Source organism: Delphinapterus leucas, chromosome 1, assembly GCF_059928025.1.
Source record: "Delphinapterus leucas isolate spDelLeu-1000000601 "Yukka" chromosome 1, BTC_Dleu_Yukka2, whole genome shotgun sequence".
Lineage (NCBI taxonomy): Eukaryota > Metazoa > Chordata > Mammalia > Artiodactyla > Monodontidae > Delphinapterus > Delphinapterus leucas.
The window spans coordinates 184,168,399-184,187,195 of NC_143129.1; the positions used below are offsets into that span (position 1 = coordinate 184,168,399).

Here is an 18,797-nt window from a genome sequence, read left to right on the forward strand (position 1 = left end):
ACATTGGTAGAGCTAGAAAATGATTTCCTGCATTTCCCTCTATAGCGATTGCCTCCCTCAAATTATAGAATACGGTAATATTGTTAATAGGTAAAGTGGTGACTGTATTATGTGGTAATTGCTAAGAGTCAGCTATTAATGTTTTCTTTTGACAATAAAAGCTTTTCTGGACTTAACAGAATTAGGGGAGTAATCGTGATCCTTGTTTTAAAGGTCATCATTGGTGATCGGTGGAGAGCTCTAATGTGTCTTTCTGTGAATCTGTGAAATTTAGTTTGCACTAATCCTGGTGACTGTGCATGAATAACAGACAGCAACACAGATGAGCACAGCCTTGAGCTTGGTAACTGCTTTAGATTTGGGCTCCAAGTAAGGACTTCAGGGAAGGTTTCTCTGTTCTTAAAAGCTAGGAGATTAATAGATCTTCCGTCCAGGACGGCTCCCTAATTTCAGTTGGACACTGCCAAAAACAAGGACTCCGTAGGTATTAATATGACTCTGCTTCTTTGTTAGTAGCCTTGAGAAAAGCTTCCTTTTTATGTATATTTACTTTTCCAATAAAGGATCTTTTACTATTTTGTATTTTAATACAAGGGGCAGATGTCTCCAGCTCTGAGCTGGGCTTTGCAACATGTCCTGCCTTTTGAATGTTTCTTTCAACTTGGGTAGCTCTCTTTGTTAAAAGGCCAAACCCCTTAGTGAGATGTTCTGGGAAAGAGGACCCCTTGATATTTGAAAGGTGAGAAATCCATTTAAGCCACGTGATGGCTACCGACAACCCTACTGCCTGGTTCTGCTTGTTTTAATGTTAAGTGATAGATGCTCTGGCTGGTTGTGTTCAGTAATTGGATGTGAACTATATAAGTGACATTTCATGGCAAATGTGAGGGCGTTGTGGATGGCACTCGATTTCTGTGTTGCTGCCTTAGGCTTAAAGGTAAAAACCGTAATGGAATTTAATTATTAGAGCATATATTCAAATATTAGTTCAGTGCATTTGTAATACCCTTAGTTGTTAGGTAACTGTCCGATTATTGTGCATGACACTGAGTGTGTGTGATTTATAATGCCAGTGTGTGCAGTGCAGCAATAGAAATGCTAATAAGGCTGTGTGTAGGGAGGGCTGCCATCAATACTTTGTCAGCAGCTTGCTGCCAAGTAGTCTTCTAGGAAACACATAATCTGCAATCAAAGAGGAGTTTGTGGAAATAGCAAACATAGACAAAAAATGTTACAGAAAATGGTGTTCATTGCTTTCTTTCAGGAGAGGTTTCAGTTATATCTTATTAATAACACCTTCTTCCCTTTTTAAGTGTGTATACAGCCTTGATGGTCTATCGCCAGGTGAAGAGGAGTCGATCATACTCTTTGCTCATTTCAGGGCTGGTTTTACAAGGTAGCATTGAGTGGAACATCTTGTATTCAATTAGAGACTCTCTAGATTTCATATTTAAAGTCCCTATTCCTTTTCATATCAGTAACACTATGAGCATTTTTGAGGTGAGGTGGTCTCTGAATAAGGATGGTATGGCGTGTATGGAGGGCAAGGGAGTAGATGGCTTTCTTCTACAAGCAGTTGAGGACGTGTATGACTGTTTATACAGTGGTCCCTCAGTATCCTCAGGGGACTGGTCCAGGACCCCTCCGTGGATACCCAAATCCTCAGATGCTCAAGTCCCTGTGTGCTGGGAAACAGAAAATTCATGTGACTTGCTTGATTGCCGCTAGTCACTTCATTGCGGTGGTCTGGAAGTGAGCCCATAATATCATTAAGGTATACATACTATGTATGTAGTATACCACTATACGTAGTAATAGGTATGTGTAATATATGTGTAAGTTCTATGTAACGTTTACTCATATCATGCAATAAAATGCTGTAAGCACTCCAGAAACCACCCTCATGCCCTCTTCTAGCCACTAGCCCCACGATAACTAACTACTTAGTTAGCCCCATGATAACTAAGCTCTGACATCATAGATCAGTTCTGCCTGCCTTTGAACTTTATATGTAAAGGGTATCATGTGGTATATATTTATCTGTGTCTGGTTTCTTTGGCTTACCATATTGTTTGTGAGATGCATCCATGTTTTTGTGTGTTACAGTAATTCATTTTAATTGCTATGTAATAATGCATTGTATGGATATACTGCAATTGATCCTAAACTGTTAGTGACTATTTGGAAAATTAGAAGGATTTTAAAACATCCCCTTCAGTAATTGAGCAAACAAGTAGATTATAAATCAGTAAGAATACTGAACAGCACAGTTTAAAAATTGGAGTTAAATGTCATACATACAGAATACTATGCCCGGCAACCAAAGAATATATATTCTTTTCAGGTACATATGGGACATTTACCAGAAATGGCAATGTTGGATCTTAATTCAGGTCTTAACATATTTTAGAGGATTGAAATCATACAGAACATCTTCTCTGACCAGAGTGGAATTAAGCTAGAAGTAAAAAAGCAAAATGATTACCTGGAATATCCAGAAATGTTTGGAGTAAAGCGATGCACTTCTAAATAGTCTGTGAGCCAAATAAGGAATCACATTGGAAATTAGAAAATATTTTGCAGTGAATGATTAATGAAACTATGACATATCAGAACTATTGGATATAGCTAAACATATGCTCAGAGGTAGATTTTTAGCCTTATATATGAAAATAAGAAAGGCAGAGTAAAATCAATGGTTTTAGTGTCTGTACTGAGAAATTGAAAAATAACTTAAACCAAGGAAAGGAAGGGAATAATGAACATAAGAGCTCAAATTAATGAATTAATAAGGAAGTGTACATTAAAGATAATGAATAATATCAGAAGTTGCTCATTTGAAATGACTAAGGAAACTTAAATTCCTGTACAGATGAAGAAGAGAAAGAAAAAAAGGCAGCAAGTTACTAACACGGAGACTAAAACAGGGACAGCACTACAGATCCTACAGGCTTTGATATCAGAGGACATTATGAACAATGTTACCTATTAATTTTGAATATTTAGCTATGGCACCAAACATTCAAAGACAAACCTAAGACAAATTTGCACATACATAAATAAGAATGCTTATAGTAGCAGCCTTGGTTGTAGTAGTGAAAAACTGGAAATGACCCAAGTATCGATCAGCAGGAAATGTTTGAACAAATTGTGGCATATTGTACATAGATGTAATATGTATCATTTAAAATGAATGGACTAGGGCATGGATGAATCATGCAAGCATAATGCTGAATAAACAAAGCAGATTGCAGAGGCAGTCAGGGTACGGTATCATGTATGTAAAGGGTAAAAACTGCAAAACGCTACCTTATATAGTTTTAGCTGTATGTACATATGAAGTAAAAGTATAAAGCACTGCGTGGGAATGAGCAACAGTAAATTCAAGATAGTGTTTACCTCGGGGGGAAGTACGAGAGACCTGTCTAGAAGGAGCGTATAGGCAGTTTCTTCAGGTTGGCTTATGTTTTATTTCTTAAAATATGTTTGGCCCCTAGTTATATTATTTTTATACCTTTATGCCTGTGAAATTTTTCATAATACATTTTATAAAAGAAAAGTAAAGGAGGTCAAAAAAACCACAAAACCTTCTGGAGTTTTCATGAACAAAAGCTCAGCCTTAGTGAGAGACAGAGGCTTGGATTTCTGTGTTGTCCCTGTGGATGGGGAGATTGGTGTATAGATTTATTAAGGTGATCTAACCCCCCTTCTCTGTCTGTATGAAGCGCAGTACCCTTTTCCCTGCCAAAGTCAGGTGCTTTTGAAAAGACAGCTAGTTCTAAGGAAGACAGTACCTGAAGAGATTAAATACAGTACACAAAATGTTACTTGCCTGGGATGGTTACTAAGTGGCGGATTTCATTGCCAGTGGCTTTATTAAAGCACTTAACCATTCTCTGACCGTTTTGGGGAAGGGTGGAGAGATTGCTAAAGGGTCTGTCCCTCTATTGGAATGTTAGCTCTGTCAAGACTGGGACTATCTGTGTTTTTCCTCTCCAGAGTCCTCAGTATGTAGCTCCAGAACAATGGTCTGATACCTGGTAGAAGCTCATTAAATATGGATTACATGATTTGAGGAAATTATACTGTAAAACTAATTTGAAAACATTTTTTTCACTCTCATAACTATTGTCTCTGTAACTGTTATCATATTCTGGGTTTTTTAGGAGATCATTGAAGTCTCAGCTCAGAAGTTTTATCTAGCAAATTATTTGATTTTGAAGAACGTGGGGGTTGTTGTCTGTAGTGGTCTTCTCCAGCATCAGCTGGTAGAAAGAAGCATCACAGCTGACTCAAGAGTTGTTTCCCTCATAGTAACGTCTCTTTGTGTTAATAAAATGGGGGAAGGAATTTAGATTAGAATGTTTTTCTAGCATTCTCTGGCACAAAAGCTTTTTCAGCAGAGCAGATTCATCAATTCTAAAGGAAGTTAGTCTTTTTGTGGTAATGGAAATATTCCCTATCTTGATTGTGGTGGTGGTTATACAACACATTTATCAAACACAATTTTATTGTGTATAAAATTACCTCAGTAAAGCTGATTTAGGAAAAAAACAGATGAACCAAAACCAAAACAGTAAAACAAAACCCCCAAATTGAAACATTTCTGAAAAAGGATAGAGGATGAAGGATTTTAAAGAAAACGGTCCTCCTTCAGAAGTTACTAGCATTTATATAAGTTGTATTAGTGCTTGAACATGATGGGGAATCTTCTTGGCAAAAATTAACCTATTTTAAAATGAACCGTGGCTCTGGTCATATGCTCTTTGATTTTCTTCCTTTCTTGTAAGCAGCATTTCCTCAGCTTGGCTCATACTTGACTGAACACCCTGATCGATTATCTGGGATTAACTCAGCCTTCTCATTTCCTGCTTTCCGTTTCTTCTCCAGCAGGCCAGCGGGCCTTTGTTGTCTGGCATGTGGACTGAGATAAGCTGTCAGGGCATATGTTTGTATTAGAAAAATGGTTGTAGATAGAGCAGGTATAAATAGACTAGCAGGTATTAGAGGTTACAGTCTTCATTTTGGTGTAAGTCAAAAGGAGAGAAGAATAAATAAGATACTTAAAACTGACTATATAAAGTGAAATAGGAAAACCTGAATTTTTAGGGTTCCTACTGACTTTTCCCCTTTTCAAGCAAACTATTTGAATTTTTTTATTGGCAAGTTCAAAATGTTTGTTAGCTGTAATTGGATTCTTACTATGTAGGCTGACTTTATTTAAATTTAAATAATTTCTGAACCTATATTAGTGTTCCTTAAATGTACAGAAACTCAATTCTAAAAATCTTTGTGCTTCTAAAAGGTATTTTATGGTGTTACTCTAGCTGTATGTTTTGCAGTTTAATTCAGAAAACTGATACAAAAAGGTTATCACCTACAAAGAGAAGAAATGCTGGATTCACATAAAATAGTTATGTTCATCTTTATAAAAGATGATAATTCAGTATAGTATGGTAAGCTAAAAGTTTGTGTTTTTTTGTTGGGCTTTTTTGGTTTGTTTGTTTTATTCTTAAAAGTTGATGTTTCATGTTGTCAAGTTTTCTTGTCAAGGTAGGAGGCAGCACCATTGTTGAAATGGCCACAAAGTTGCCTGGAATTGCAAATTGCTGAATAAAAGTTACCCAGGTTACTACCTATTTTCTCCTTGCATGCTTTCGGCTTAATAGGTTCACCATTGTTTTGAACTGTACCTTTTTAGTATAGCCCTATTTATATTCTTGTTTGAATCAAGATATTTCTCAATATCACGAGCTCAAATTTTAGAAAGGAAAATATCTTAAGTTGAAACAAGAGGCTTCTTACCTAGATTTTCTTTAGGAGTTTAACTTGCTGCTCACCATTACAATGTCTAATTGTATAAATAAAAATAAAATCTTCTATTTTTTAATAGTTTCTGACTTCTAACTACATGTGTGCTCTAACATTCTAGCCATGGTTCCATTTGGGGAGCCTGCTAAAATTGTTTCAACTACCAGAGTCTGAGAGGGAGGCGTCCGGGACTGTTGTGCGGTTTGTTCACTTCATCGCATAGAGCAGCTCTTCTCACCTATGGTCCGTGGGTCTGCAGGGCCAGACTGCTTTCATGATTATACCAAGACATCATTTGCCTTTTGCACTCTTCATTCTCTCATGAGTGTACCGTGGGGCTTTACAAAGGCTAAATGATGTGATACATCTTAACGGATTGAAGCAGAATCAGATATGAGAATCTGTTTCCTTAAGCCAAGTATCAGAGAGATTTGTAAAAACATAATTATTACTGGTTTCCTAAATTTAGTTTGTTTTGAAAGGATAGTTGCTTGTTGTAATTATTTACATTAGCATGTAATGGGGTTATTGTTAAGTGAGTTACTAAAAATGTCTAAAATTTTTCTTTATTTTCATTTTCTAATATAGTAAACATTGATAAGATATGACCCACATAAACAAAAGCTCTTGGAATTCCTCAATAATTTTGATGAGAGTCTGAGTCTAAGAAGTCTGAGAACCACTTCTGTAAAGCACACATTGACTCAGTGAAATCTTTTCAAGATATTTCGGCATCAATTTTTAATAGTAAAATCTGTGTTATGTATCTTCAATCATAAGTTAGTAATTTTTATTTCTAAAATAATGTCATAGTTAATTTGTGAAATTTCTAGAGAATTTTGGAAGACTACAGCCCAGGTTCTGCCCACCCCTTTCTTTAACTTGCTTTTCACTCCTGCCCCATCATTAATTTGTGATAGAGTTCTGTAACTTTTCTGACTATGTCATGTACAAGAAGTAATTAACTCCCCCAGAATGAGTAAAGTCGCTGCTGCCATCACCACGATCACCAAACAACAACCAGCGTATTGCAAACATGTTAAACTTTGTAGGATTTGGGCTTGATTTTTTAAGACAGAAATTCAGTGGAGTGTTTAATGACATTTAGTAGGGATTACGAGGAATGTGGCAATTTCTTATGGTGCTGCCTATAAACAGCTGTTTTCTGTTATGGGGGAAATCTTTTGGGCCAAATAGAAAATTTGTGGTTATAGATTTATCCGGTGTAATCATGATTGCTGGAAAGAATACTGTCTTTTAGGAAGGGGTTTATTTTGGGCTTGGGCTGCAGATTTTTGGGATCCAAGTATAGGGACTTAATCTGTCTGTGAAATTCCATCTTTCTAGCTTACCCTTCAGCCTGAATTTTGGGACCCTTTAAATCCTGAATCTGACATTTAGTATTTTTGTCAGGTGTACATCAACACGATTCATGTGGGAAATTATAGGAATGTGTTCTAGTTTGTTATATATGTCCCCATATGCTAAGTCCCCCTTTAACTGTGGCTTATCTATGTGTGTGTGACATAAACTTGTTATTCAGTTTAAGACAAGGACAGCAGAGGTTACCTAGTGACCCTGTCTCCCTATCTTACGAGGCCAAGAAGTACGAATTTTCCCAGGGCTACCCCTGTACTCAGTTTTGGCCTCGCCACTGCAAATACAGGAATCCACTGTCTGAAAATTTCATTGTTCATCCATAATGTAATCCCCGATAGAAATTGCCTTATTGAGTTTTGACTCCCTGGTTAGCAGTTGAGAGAGAATTTTGTTTTCATGCACCTTTTTGGTCCTACCATTAATAGACAAGACATCATTGAGAAACAGTGATTTTGAAAATTATTTCTGATCATTGGAGCCTGTGTGTCAGCACATTTTTAGTAGCATCATCTTTCTGGGGATTTGGATATAACCAGTTATTTGCACATCTTGGTTGTAAACATTGTAAAAAGTCATCTGCCCTCCCAGAGTTCCACCTTCTTGCTTCACCATTGGATTCCAGATGATTTAAATCCTCTTGCACAGACCCAGATGCTGATGCAATCTCTTGAAAACAGTCTTTTGGATTGGATTGGAAAATGAGCTTGTAACAACCTTGATTCTAGGGCCTAACAGCAGTAAGCACCTTAATCAAATGGATATGGTTTGCTTGTTTCTTTTATCTATTTATTTTATTCATTATGCTAGTTCTGAGTAGACCCCTGTGTAGTTCCAGGTGATGTCCATTTGCAAAGGCCAATCAGTACATGATAAGTAGCCACTTGTATTAGCCAGAGTTCTCCAGAGAAACAGACCCAATAGGAGAGATAGATATATGTATATATACTATAGGAGTTGTCTCATGAGGTTTTGGAGGTCGAAAGTATATGTATAACTTGCTGTCTGCAAGCTGGAGAAGCAGGAAGCATGTGGTATAATTAAATTCAAGTTGAAGGCCTGAGAACCAGGGGGGCTGCTGGTGTTAAGTCCCAGAGTCTGAAGGCACAAGAAGAGGAGCTCTGATGGCTGATGGCAGGGAAAAATGGATGTCGAGCTCCAGAAGAGAGAAGGAATTTGCTCTTCCTTCTTCATTTTGTTCCTTTTGGGCCCCCAAGAGATTGGGTCATGCTCGCCCACACTGGGGAGGCCAGATCTCTTTACTCAGTCTACTGAGTCCAAGTCTGACCTCTCCCAGAAACACCCACGTGGGCACACCCAGAAATAACGTTTTACCAGCTAGCTGTCTGGGCATCCCTTAGCACAGTCAAGTTGACACATAAAGTTAACCATCACACCACTAAACAAGTTTCTGTGCTGGAAGCTCAAGTGTTGTGGCTCCCATAAGGGAGATGTGCTACAGTCATAGTTCTTTCACAGATCAGTTCAGTCACCATCGGGCAGTGCACATACCTGAGAAAGGTGGAAGAAAAGGGCGTTTTAGGACAAAACAAATGTGGATACTTTGTTTAGTCGATGTCAGTAAGAAGTATACTTGCCCTTACTATACCCTCTCAAATAAAAGGAAACAAAATGTTTAGTTAATGTCTCAGTATATTAGGGAGATTTGTACATGATAGTGGGATTATTTGTAGGAGATACTCGGAGCCCTTTCTTCTTGGAGAACAAGACTCTGCAGTCAGTGTTGCGGCCTTTCGCCTAACCTCCTGGTACCCGTGTGAGAGCAGAACTCTGAGATGGGTGGACCTTGATGGCCTGAGCCCTGATGGCACTTATGTATTCCTATAACTCTTTGATGGCCTTTTGAGCTGTAATGACTACAAAGCTATTTAGATATAAATATATAGATATAGAAAATGTTACACGGTTAGTGTCTTATGTTAGGAGTAGCGTAGTGGTTTGAAATAATATTACAAGATATTTCCTGCCTGATTTCATCTTAGTCCTCATGTTCATCCACATAGTTGAGTAATGACGATCTTCTGACGGGTACAGAAAGCTTATCTTTATTTTTATTTTTTAAATTTATCTATGTATGTCTATCTATGTATTTATGTCTGCGTTGGGTCTTCATTGCTGCGCGTGGGCTTTCTTTAGTTGCGGTGAGCAGGGTCTACTCTTCGTTGTGGTGTGCGAGCTTCTTACTGCAGTGGCTTCTCTTGTTGTGGAGCACGGACTCTAGGCACGCGGGATCAGTAGTTGTGGCTCGCGGGCTTAGTTGCTCCGTGGCATGTGGGATCTTCCCAGACCAGGGCTTGAGCCCGTGTCCCCTGCATTGGCGGGCGGATTCTTAACCACTGTGCCACCAGGGAAGTGCCGAAAGCTTATCTTTAGATTGATTCCCCTGTGCATATGCCTGGAGTTATACTTGGCCTTTGAAGACTGGTAATCTTAGACCCTACTGCCTGTCCCTAATCCCCTCCCCCAGAGTCAGGAATGGTTGAAGCCACTAAGACTGTGTCCCCAAGGTCTTTTTGAGGGTGATCTTCCCAACAGGCATCACCCTGTTGGTGGAGGTAGACTCAGCAGGGTTGAAATACAACTTCAAAACAGCCGTGCAGCACCCTGGAAGGGTAACTCTTCACCTTATTTTCACCATTTTGTTTCTCCAAAGGGAATCTTCTTAAGCCATACCGTATACAAATGTTAGCTATTTCTATTTCCCAAATTTCTGGAAAAACCTGACTGGCCATTTTGGCTTTATAAAACAAGAATTTTGGTCTGATTTCACCTGACTCTGAATCTAGATCTTCCATTATTTGAAATGTGCGCTCCCAAGAACTAAGCAGTTAAGAATTTGAAGGAAGTTCTGTGTTATCTCTAGCAGATTATTTTGACTTTGCAAAATTGTTCATGTGATGATATCCACCTTCATATCCTAGTTGGGTTGTCTTTGGCCCTGATCCTTCTGTCACATTTGATAACAGTGGGGGGACTAGAATGACCTGTTTGGAGGGCTTTGGGAGCCCTGATAATCTGGCAAGGCCTGGTAGGTGATTGATAGAGCAAAGAAGGTCCTTCTTCTGTAATGCAGGTTGAGTATACAATTATTGTTGTTCCCATTCTGGTTGGGAATAAAGACCATTGAAAAGGTGATCTCTGCACTTGTCTACTTGGTCATTAATGAACTCCTATCCTCACCACCACCACCTCCGCACCCCTGCACTTCTTTTATTTTTTTTATATTGTGTAAAAATGTTTCCCCAGAGGAAGATAATTAAGACTGGTCCTAGGAAGGACACAGATTGGCTATTTAAAATCAATGAAAGTACCATATTAATAATCATGAAAGATCTCTGGGAAGGGAAGTTGACTTCTCGGCCTTGGATCTTGTGTACTTGTACTTGGGGTAGTTGAGGTGTGCGCTCTTGACGGAGTGAACCGGTGTCCCTCAGCAGCAGCCTCCTGTTTTCCTTTCTGGTCTCTGTTGCCTCCCTTTCCCTCTAGTCTGCCTTTCTCAGTTACCTTATTCTCAATGTTTAATTTCAGTTTTGACTTTTTAATTCATTATTTCTCAACCTATTGCCTGACATGCAAATATCTGGAAATCCTCCCTATTCTGCTGCTGAACACCTACCATTAAGCTGTCTTTTCTAAACCCAGGTGGTGATGGGATTTGTCCTCTGTTAAACTCTTTATTTCCCTAAATTTACATTCATCCCTTATTTCAAGAAATCTGGGCCAGGGATATGGACAAATCCATAATTCAACCCAGAATCAGCTCCTCTCCTTTTTTGCACAGGGCCTGTGAAACCTTACTGTAAGCAGATTAGTTTGGTGGTTTTCTCTTAATGCTGGTGCATCTTACCACCTGGACGCAGTCAAATCAGTCTCTCTCTCCTTAAAGAAAAAATGGTGGGAAATATTTACTTCCCAGTGGGCTCTTCTCTGTGTTCAGAAATATACCCCAGGATGCCTTCACATGGGAAGCTTTTCACCGCTTCCTTCTTCATTCAGCGTTGTGTTTAAAATGTGTCATTTATAACCACTTTGACCATTATGCAGCTGTCCAATTATATCACTAGTCAATAATGAGGCATATTTGTTAGAAATACTTGACATGCTTCTTGAATTGTTGCGAAAGTGAAGAAACTTTCCCTCTAATTTGCTACTGGATTTACTTTTGTATTGCTATTATGAGCATAATTTTGGATCTGAGAAAATCAGAATTTATAACCAGCCTCTTGATATAGCTTAACTCCTCTCTTCATCTGTAAAACAGTGATAGTACTATCCAGCATTTATTGAGAGCCAGTCCACTCTACTTAATATTCATTTATTTAATCCTCATGACCTAACGAGGTATATACAGACTATTATTTTTCCTCATTTTATATATGAGAAAATTGAGGCTTGGAGAGGTAATTGGCCCCAAACCCAGATGGTTTGGGTTGAATCAGATGATCTCTAAGTTCATGTCTGCCTTTAATTTTCTGTGATTTTGAGCAAAATTCTTAGCCTAGTGAAAAGTGTAAAGAAGATGAAGATTTCCCATGATTGACGGCTGAGGGAGCGAGTACCGGGAGAGGGGGTGCCCTCTGCTCCCTTTTGCTGTTCCTTAGCGCGTAGTAGGCAGCTTCCATGGAAGATGACGTTTTAGTTCCTGAAACTCCTTAGGATGGTAATGTGAGCTAATGCCATTGTGTGATACAGAGAAAACGTAAGGGTGCTTTCCCAATCCTATTTTATCTACTTGGTTAAGTCTGGGGAAGAAATCTAAACATAGGCATGTAAGATGGAACCAAACCATAGAAATCATCTTGTTCTGTCCCTCACCTTGTCAGACGGCTGGGTGACTTCACTAAGGCCACCCCCAGCTAACTAGTGATTGTGGACAGTACCAAAATCCTAGATTACCTGATTTTAGGCTAGTGCCTCTGAAACAACACGGTGCCTCCCTTTATAGACGTTTAATCTTTAACTAAATTCCTGGCCTATTTGGGGAGATTGTGTCCATTAGAGCTACTTACATTCGTTCAGAACTTTGGTTTACATTGAGCCTGCCTGCCTTTGCCATGTGTGGGATTCAGAATCTGGAGGCTTTTTTTTTTTTTTTTTAAGCACAATGCCGCCACTCCCTGGTTGTTGGGTAGTATTGCATTAGGAAATCCAGTAGGCTTTCAACTCCCTTTGTAAAAGGCTTAGGAGTGGTAAATCTAGGTACAAACAAACTAGAGTGGTAATTTTGTGTGGGTGGAATCATTAAGTGTGCCTGGGTCAGAAGATAACATAGGTATTATACCTCAAAACGTCACCTGAATCACTGGCTTGGTTCTGAAAAATAGACATTGTGTGATTATAGTACCTTTAAAGGTTATTTCTGTTGCCCTTCACATTTTCATACATCTTAGCCTTTTCTGCATCTGTTGAGATGATCACGTGGTTTTCCTCTTTTGTTAATGTGGTGTATCACATTGATTGATTTGCATATGTTGAGCCATCTTTGTGAACTTGGGATGAATCCAGCTCGGTCCTGGTGTATGATCTTTTTTATGTGTTGTTGGATTTGGTTGGCTAATATTTTGTTGAGAATTTCTGCATCTCTATGAATCAAAGATATTGGCCTGTAATTTTCTTTTTTCATAGTATCTTTGTCTGGTCATTTGGTATTCATACATCTTAGATGTGTTACAGAAGTACATAAAAGTATAAATTTTAGAACACTGTTGCTAGGACTGCTAGTAGATCTGAATTCCTTTGTGCTGTGAGTGTTGAGGCATCCATTAGTAGCTCAGTGACTAGACATCACTATCATCTCCTAAAAGAAACCATATTCTGGAGAAGCTAGCACTCCTACAATTCTTAGCAAAGTTCTTGAAGTTTTCTGTGAAACACTGGTTAGAGCCACCTACTAACAGAAAGCAATAGTCTTTTGAGTTCCTGCTCAGTTACAGATGCTTTTCCATCTTTTCAGTTTTTTCATGAGTCCTTTTAGGTAGGTTTCGATAATCCTGTTTTACAGAAAAGGGTAGACTCAGAGAATCTTAGTAATGTGCTCAGAGTCATGTAACAGGGAGGTGATGGAGTTGGGATTTGAACCATGACCGACTTTCCTGTACTTACCAGCCCAGCCCAGTAGTGCTTGAATTAGAGTTTAGTCTTACCATTCTGGTTTAGCTTTCCTTAAAAAGGAGACTGTTAGACCATTGGGCTTCACCTGGGAGCATTTCGCACCCGAAGGGGACATTTGGCAGTATTCGAAGACGTTTCTGGTTGTCACAATGAGGGAGGAGTGTTGCTGGCATTAGTGGTTGAAGGCCAGGGATGCTGCTGCGCATCTAACAGTGCGCTGGGTAGGCCCCCGCAACAGACTTATCTGGACCAAATGTCAGTAGTTTTTAGGTTGAGAAGCCCTGTATTGGACAGTGTATTTACTTAACCGGGTTTATCCCTGAGCACTGCCAAACAGGCCCTGTCCCTCCCCTGAGGTGTCTCCTTCTTTCCCTGATGAGTGCGCTCTACCTGGTCTGCTCTTTATCATCCTGCCTCAGGAAGATACTGTAGCCCTTTAGCTGCTCTCCCTCGGCCTGGGGTTTTGCATCTCAGTGCCTGTGGCTTTGGTCAGCAGTGCAGATAGAAGACCCCATTTGTCCCAGAGAGTTAAAAAGCCACTAAAGGCCAAACTCCAGCTAGGATTCAGGTTCCCCTCACCATCATGCAGAATGTTTTCCTGTGCTGCATGCAGATGGACCACTTGCATGTGTCTTATATATGTCTTAAACTTTCTCTATCTTTGTGTATTTCTCAGGTCTCCTCCTTTGCCTAGAAAAAATTTCATTGTAATATTTCCCATTTTTTCCCAGGTCAGATGCTCCTTCCTCCATAATCCCTTGCCGGAAGTAATTGCTCTGTCTGTAAACTCCTATACTATATATAAAGTGTATTCTTCTTATGCAGCGTACTGATTTGTCCTCTTCTTCCCACCCTCAGTATAAACAGTGTAGAATATAAAAGTGAAAAATTGATAAAAACTAAAAAGTACCCATTTTGCAGGATTATTCTTTGTATGCAGTCTCTTTTATTCAAACCAGTAATGATGCCCTATATTTGACAGTTAATTGCAAAAGTAAGAATCTCAGCGTGTATGGAATTCACTTTGGAATAGCGCTTCTTCACGTTTGAGTTCAGTCAAGACCTTTGGCAGTTGCTTTCTTTCTGGTTCTTTGAATGGCTTACATATTTTAGCAAAAATATTTTTGAGCCTTCCTGGTCTTTTAGTGAAGGCTTTGTGCAGCCTCTCATGTAAGCATCAAGCATCTTACTTCATTAGAGAAGGCTCCTTTGACATACTTTAGGATTTGGCCATCACCCATATGAACATGAGGTGTTTCTCGAATTTTAGCTCTCGTGCATTTCTGACCCACTGACTTGTGATGAGAAGGTAGAAGCTGCTAAGAGGAGTGGTATTGCACTCACCTTGGGGAAGTCCCTTACGGCCCTCAGATGGGTCGGAAAGTATTTTCTGAGGCCCCGGGAAGCCTTAGTGCACTGCCACATTGAGATGCTTCATGACCAGGTACACAGAGATGGTCCCCTCAAGCCCTAGCCCCACAGCCTTCAAATGGAAAGGCAGTATTTGATTCTTTATTCTTCGAATGAACTAGGAACAAAATTAACTTTTAGGGATAAGATGGTTAAGTGTCTCACAAACATTTATGGGACCCTGACCATCATAGAACGCTATTATTCATATCCATGTCCAAGGTGTTCTCTTCTTGGGAAATTCAGAGATAAATGAGACAGGATCCCTGCTCCATGGACTCATAGTACCTTCCTCACCACCCATAGTTTGCCGTGTTAGTTTGCCATAGAGCATACGTGGCAGTGAAGTAGCAGGAAGAACTCATTGCCCTTAATGGCCTTGACAGTGTGCTGAAGCAGTTTCTAAATATCTGCCAGCACCACTGAAGCTGCGGATGGAAGGATGTGTTCACGTAGTGCACTGAGTAGTCGGTGCTAAGTAAAAATACATCGAACGAACTAGTTAATCAAACTGGGGAGATTTACAGATGCAAGTCTGGTTTCCTTTGTTTCCTGAAATAAGCAACTTTGAGGGATAGAGTCAGCAAGTTGTTGTGGCTGGGATTTTTCAAAAAATGAAAATTGACCTCATAATTGACTAATGTATTTTTGTGGTCCTGGTAGTAATTGTGTGTCTCCTTCTCTGCCTGTCCACCTGTTTCCGGGGCTTTTGATCATGGGTATGGTATGCACCTGTGGGCACCCGAAATCCTGTTCCTAATGCTGTTAGATTTTCCTTTTCAGAGTAAGAGGGACCACCTACTCATGAACGTCAAATGGTACTACCGTCAATCTGAAGTTCCAGATTCTGTGTATCAGCATTTGGTTCAGGATCGACATAATGAAAATGGTAAATATGTCCTTCTGGTTTGATTCTTACACTTTCTTAGCTTTGGGCAAAGTTCTTTGTAAAAACATTCATTAAATGGAGATAACCACTATGAAAAGTTTTCACTGAAAAAGCTTTTTATCTATAGACATTACTGGAATGTTCTTTTTTTTTGCTGAGTTCTTTCACTATTTCTGCCTTAAAAGAGAAACAACTTGATCATGTGCTATAGTAGCATCTTTCCCTTAAACGAGGAGTAGTGATAGATCTTCTTTGGAAATAAAAGTAGCTTCATCTTTTTATTCCTTTTTCTCACCTAATGCTGAACTAATGACACTGAAAACCCTATAGAATTGTATTTTGTTTCTTTTTAATGATCTGTATTGTTGAACTTCAGGGTTGTGAACTTCAGTTTTCAAAGCAAAGCTTTCCTGAATATTTTGAAATTTAGCTTGAGTATTGACTTTTAGAACAATAGGAAGGTAGTTCAGAGCATCTTTTAATTTTTTCTTCCTCTGGCATTGTAGTTTCTACCCAATAACTTTATTGACACGTGAGATATGTACATAAAGTGTATGTTACGTTTGTTCAGATGTCTAATAGCTTCTTTTTATTGATTTTTTTTTTTTGAGGTGCTAGGCCTCATTCTAGCTGATTCACATATTTGTTACCCATTAACTATATGAGTTCGGGATTGTCACTCCCCACTTCCAGAACAGGAAATCGAGGCTTAGAGATGCTAAAGGAGTTGCCAAGGCTATTTGTCTTCTGAGTGGAGACCCCGGGGCAGTGATCCAGCTCTCTCTGGCCCGGATGACTGCTTGTCTCACTCCTTCACACTGCCTTTGGTGACAGGTTTTGAGTCAACAAACCAGTAGTCAAAAACAGTTTTCTTTCTTTCTTTCTTTTTCTTTTTTGTTTTAATTAATAAAGTTCACATTAGAAGTCAGGCCTATGAATGCAGTAATGTGAAAACAGTTTTGAAGAATAATGTTCTTTTATATTTTACCAGTATTTTCTTTTTTTGAAACTATTAAATTTCTGTTAAAACAGTTAAATGATGGTTCTTTATTAAAAATAATAACTTGGTTATTCTTTTCAACTTGAAACAGTGTGATTTCACTCCATCCTGGAATATTTAGCAACAAAATACCAGATGCATAGGATCACTGAAAATTTTAGTAGTTTACAAGTTGCTAAAATGTGATAGTTGTTTTCTTTTTCCTTCTTTTTTCATTTTCTGCTTAATACATTTCAGAAAACTGTGGGGACTTAATAAAGGGCAGAAACACATCCCACAGGACGCTTGCTCCTGTTATTCCTGCTGTATGTTATTCCTCTTCTCTGTTTTGCTGACAGGCCTGGTTATTTATTGTGCTTTTTATAGTGGGAAGTGATCCTGAAAGAAAAATTTTGTGAAATTTTCCTAATCCTTTCTGGAAACTCAATTATAATACCCTCCTAATTAACTTTTTTTTTGTGTGTGTGTGTGTGACAGACTCTGGAAGAGAACTTGTCATAACAGACCCAGTTATCAAGAACCGAGAGCTCTTCATTTCTGATTACGTTGACACTTACCACGCTGCTGCCCTTAGGTAAGCGCCAGAGATGTGTGGTCCTTCTGTGAAGGAGAAATCATAGGCCACTGTAGGTAGAGAGTCTAAGCTGCCTAGGTCTCATCTGATAATCGTAATATCAATCACACTACCCCTGTGGTCTCAGCAAGCTGACACTCTGGTGTTAATTTTGTGGATTGTTGGGGTCTCAGAGGTTGCCTCTGTCTTCACTAACCTGTGTGAGAGGGAAAAACCATTTTTTTCTTTTTCTTTCTTTTTTCTTTTAAAACCTCTCTAGAGTTTTGTATTTTATTTCCTTGAAAATTCTTTGCTACAGTATTTAGGGTGGGGTGTTATACAGATTATTTCCTGAAGATTCAGTCACTGCCAAGATAGATTTAAAAAAATGGATGAAACAAATATGGCAGCATGTAATTGTAGGAGAATCTAGGCAAAGTTCATAGGAATTTTCATTGCCCTGTATACTTTTAAATTTCTGTGTGTATGAAGAGTTTACTACTAAAAAGCTTGGGAGTAGGGAAAACATACAGAAGATTTTATTCTGAGGTAACATTGCTGCTAGCCTTAATGTCTTAGGTAATAATGCCAAAAAGTGACTGTGAGCCTCTGCTTCACACCCTCTGGTAGTTTCTGTCCCTTTCAAGAAAAAGATACCTATTTACTCTGGTATATTTTGTTTATGAGGGGAAGAATTGGGGCTTCTTAGGTGGTAAAGGAAGTAAGGACAAGTGATTTTATTATACCTTTTTCCCCACTGAAAATAACAAAATGGTGAAAGAACCACTTTCTCTGTTGAAGAACATGGTTTAAAAAAAAGTCATGGGGGACTTACCTGGTGGCGCAGCGGTTAAGAATCCACCTACCAGTGCAGGGGACACTGGTTCGATACCTGGTCCCGGAAGATCCCACATGCCATGCAGCAACTAAGCCCGTGCACGCACCACAACTACTGAGCCTGCTCTCTAGAACCTGCAAGCCACAGCTACTGAGCCCGTGTGCCACAACTTCTGAAGCCTGCATGCCTTAGAGCCCTGCTCCGCAACAAGAGAAGCCACCACAGTGAGAAGCCCGTGCACTGCAAGGAAGAGTAGCCCCCACTCGCTGCAACTAGAGAAAGCCTATGTGCAGCAACGTAGACCCAACGCAACGCAGTTGGGGGGGGGGGAAGTCATAGGGATTTGCTGGCTTTTAGCTTAACTACAATAATTTCTCTATTATATTGCTCAGATGGTATTCAGTAAAACCATCTGGAGTCTCTTGTGCAAAGCTACATAGCTAAAGCCAGTTATTTGAAGGCAAATTAGTAGCAACTTTTAATATAGGGCAGGTTTTGGCAGACTTCTTAGGCCAGATAATTTTTCACGGTCTCTGTTGCAACTATTCAGCTCAGCCATTGTAGTACAAAAGCCACAAGCAACATGTAAATAAATGAGGTGGCAGTGCGCCAATGGAACTTTACTTGAGGACACTGAAATTTGAATTTCATTTAATTTCCACACGTCAGGAGATATGACTCTTCTTTTGATTTATTTTTTAGCCATTTAAAAATGGAAAAACCATTCTTAGTTCTCAGGCTGTACAAGAGCAGGTGGCGGGCCAGATTTGGCTTGTTGCAGACTGCA

At 39.3% G+C, this 18,797-nt stretch overlaps 1 protein-coding gene across 8 annotated transcripts in view; it reads left to right on the forward strand.

Moving 5' to 3' along the window:
* RERE (arginine-glutamic acid dipeptide repeats) overlaps nt 1-18,797 on the forward strand; it is a 427,727-nt gene that overhangs the window by 239,918 nt on the left and 169,012 nt on the right. For all 8 annotated transcript variants that reach the window (XM_089901851.1, XM_089901849.1, XM_089901848.1 and 5 more), the window contains 2 exons: nt 15,514-15,619; nt 17,097-17,193. In XM_089901851.1, coding sequence (XP_089757977.1) covers nt 15,514-15,619; nt 17,097-17,193 — 203 coding nt within the window. The remainder of the gene's footprint in view (nt 1-15,513; nt 15,620-17,096; nt 17,194-18,797) is intronic.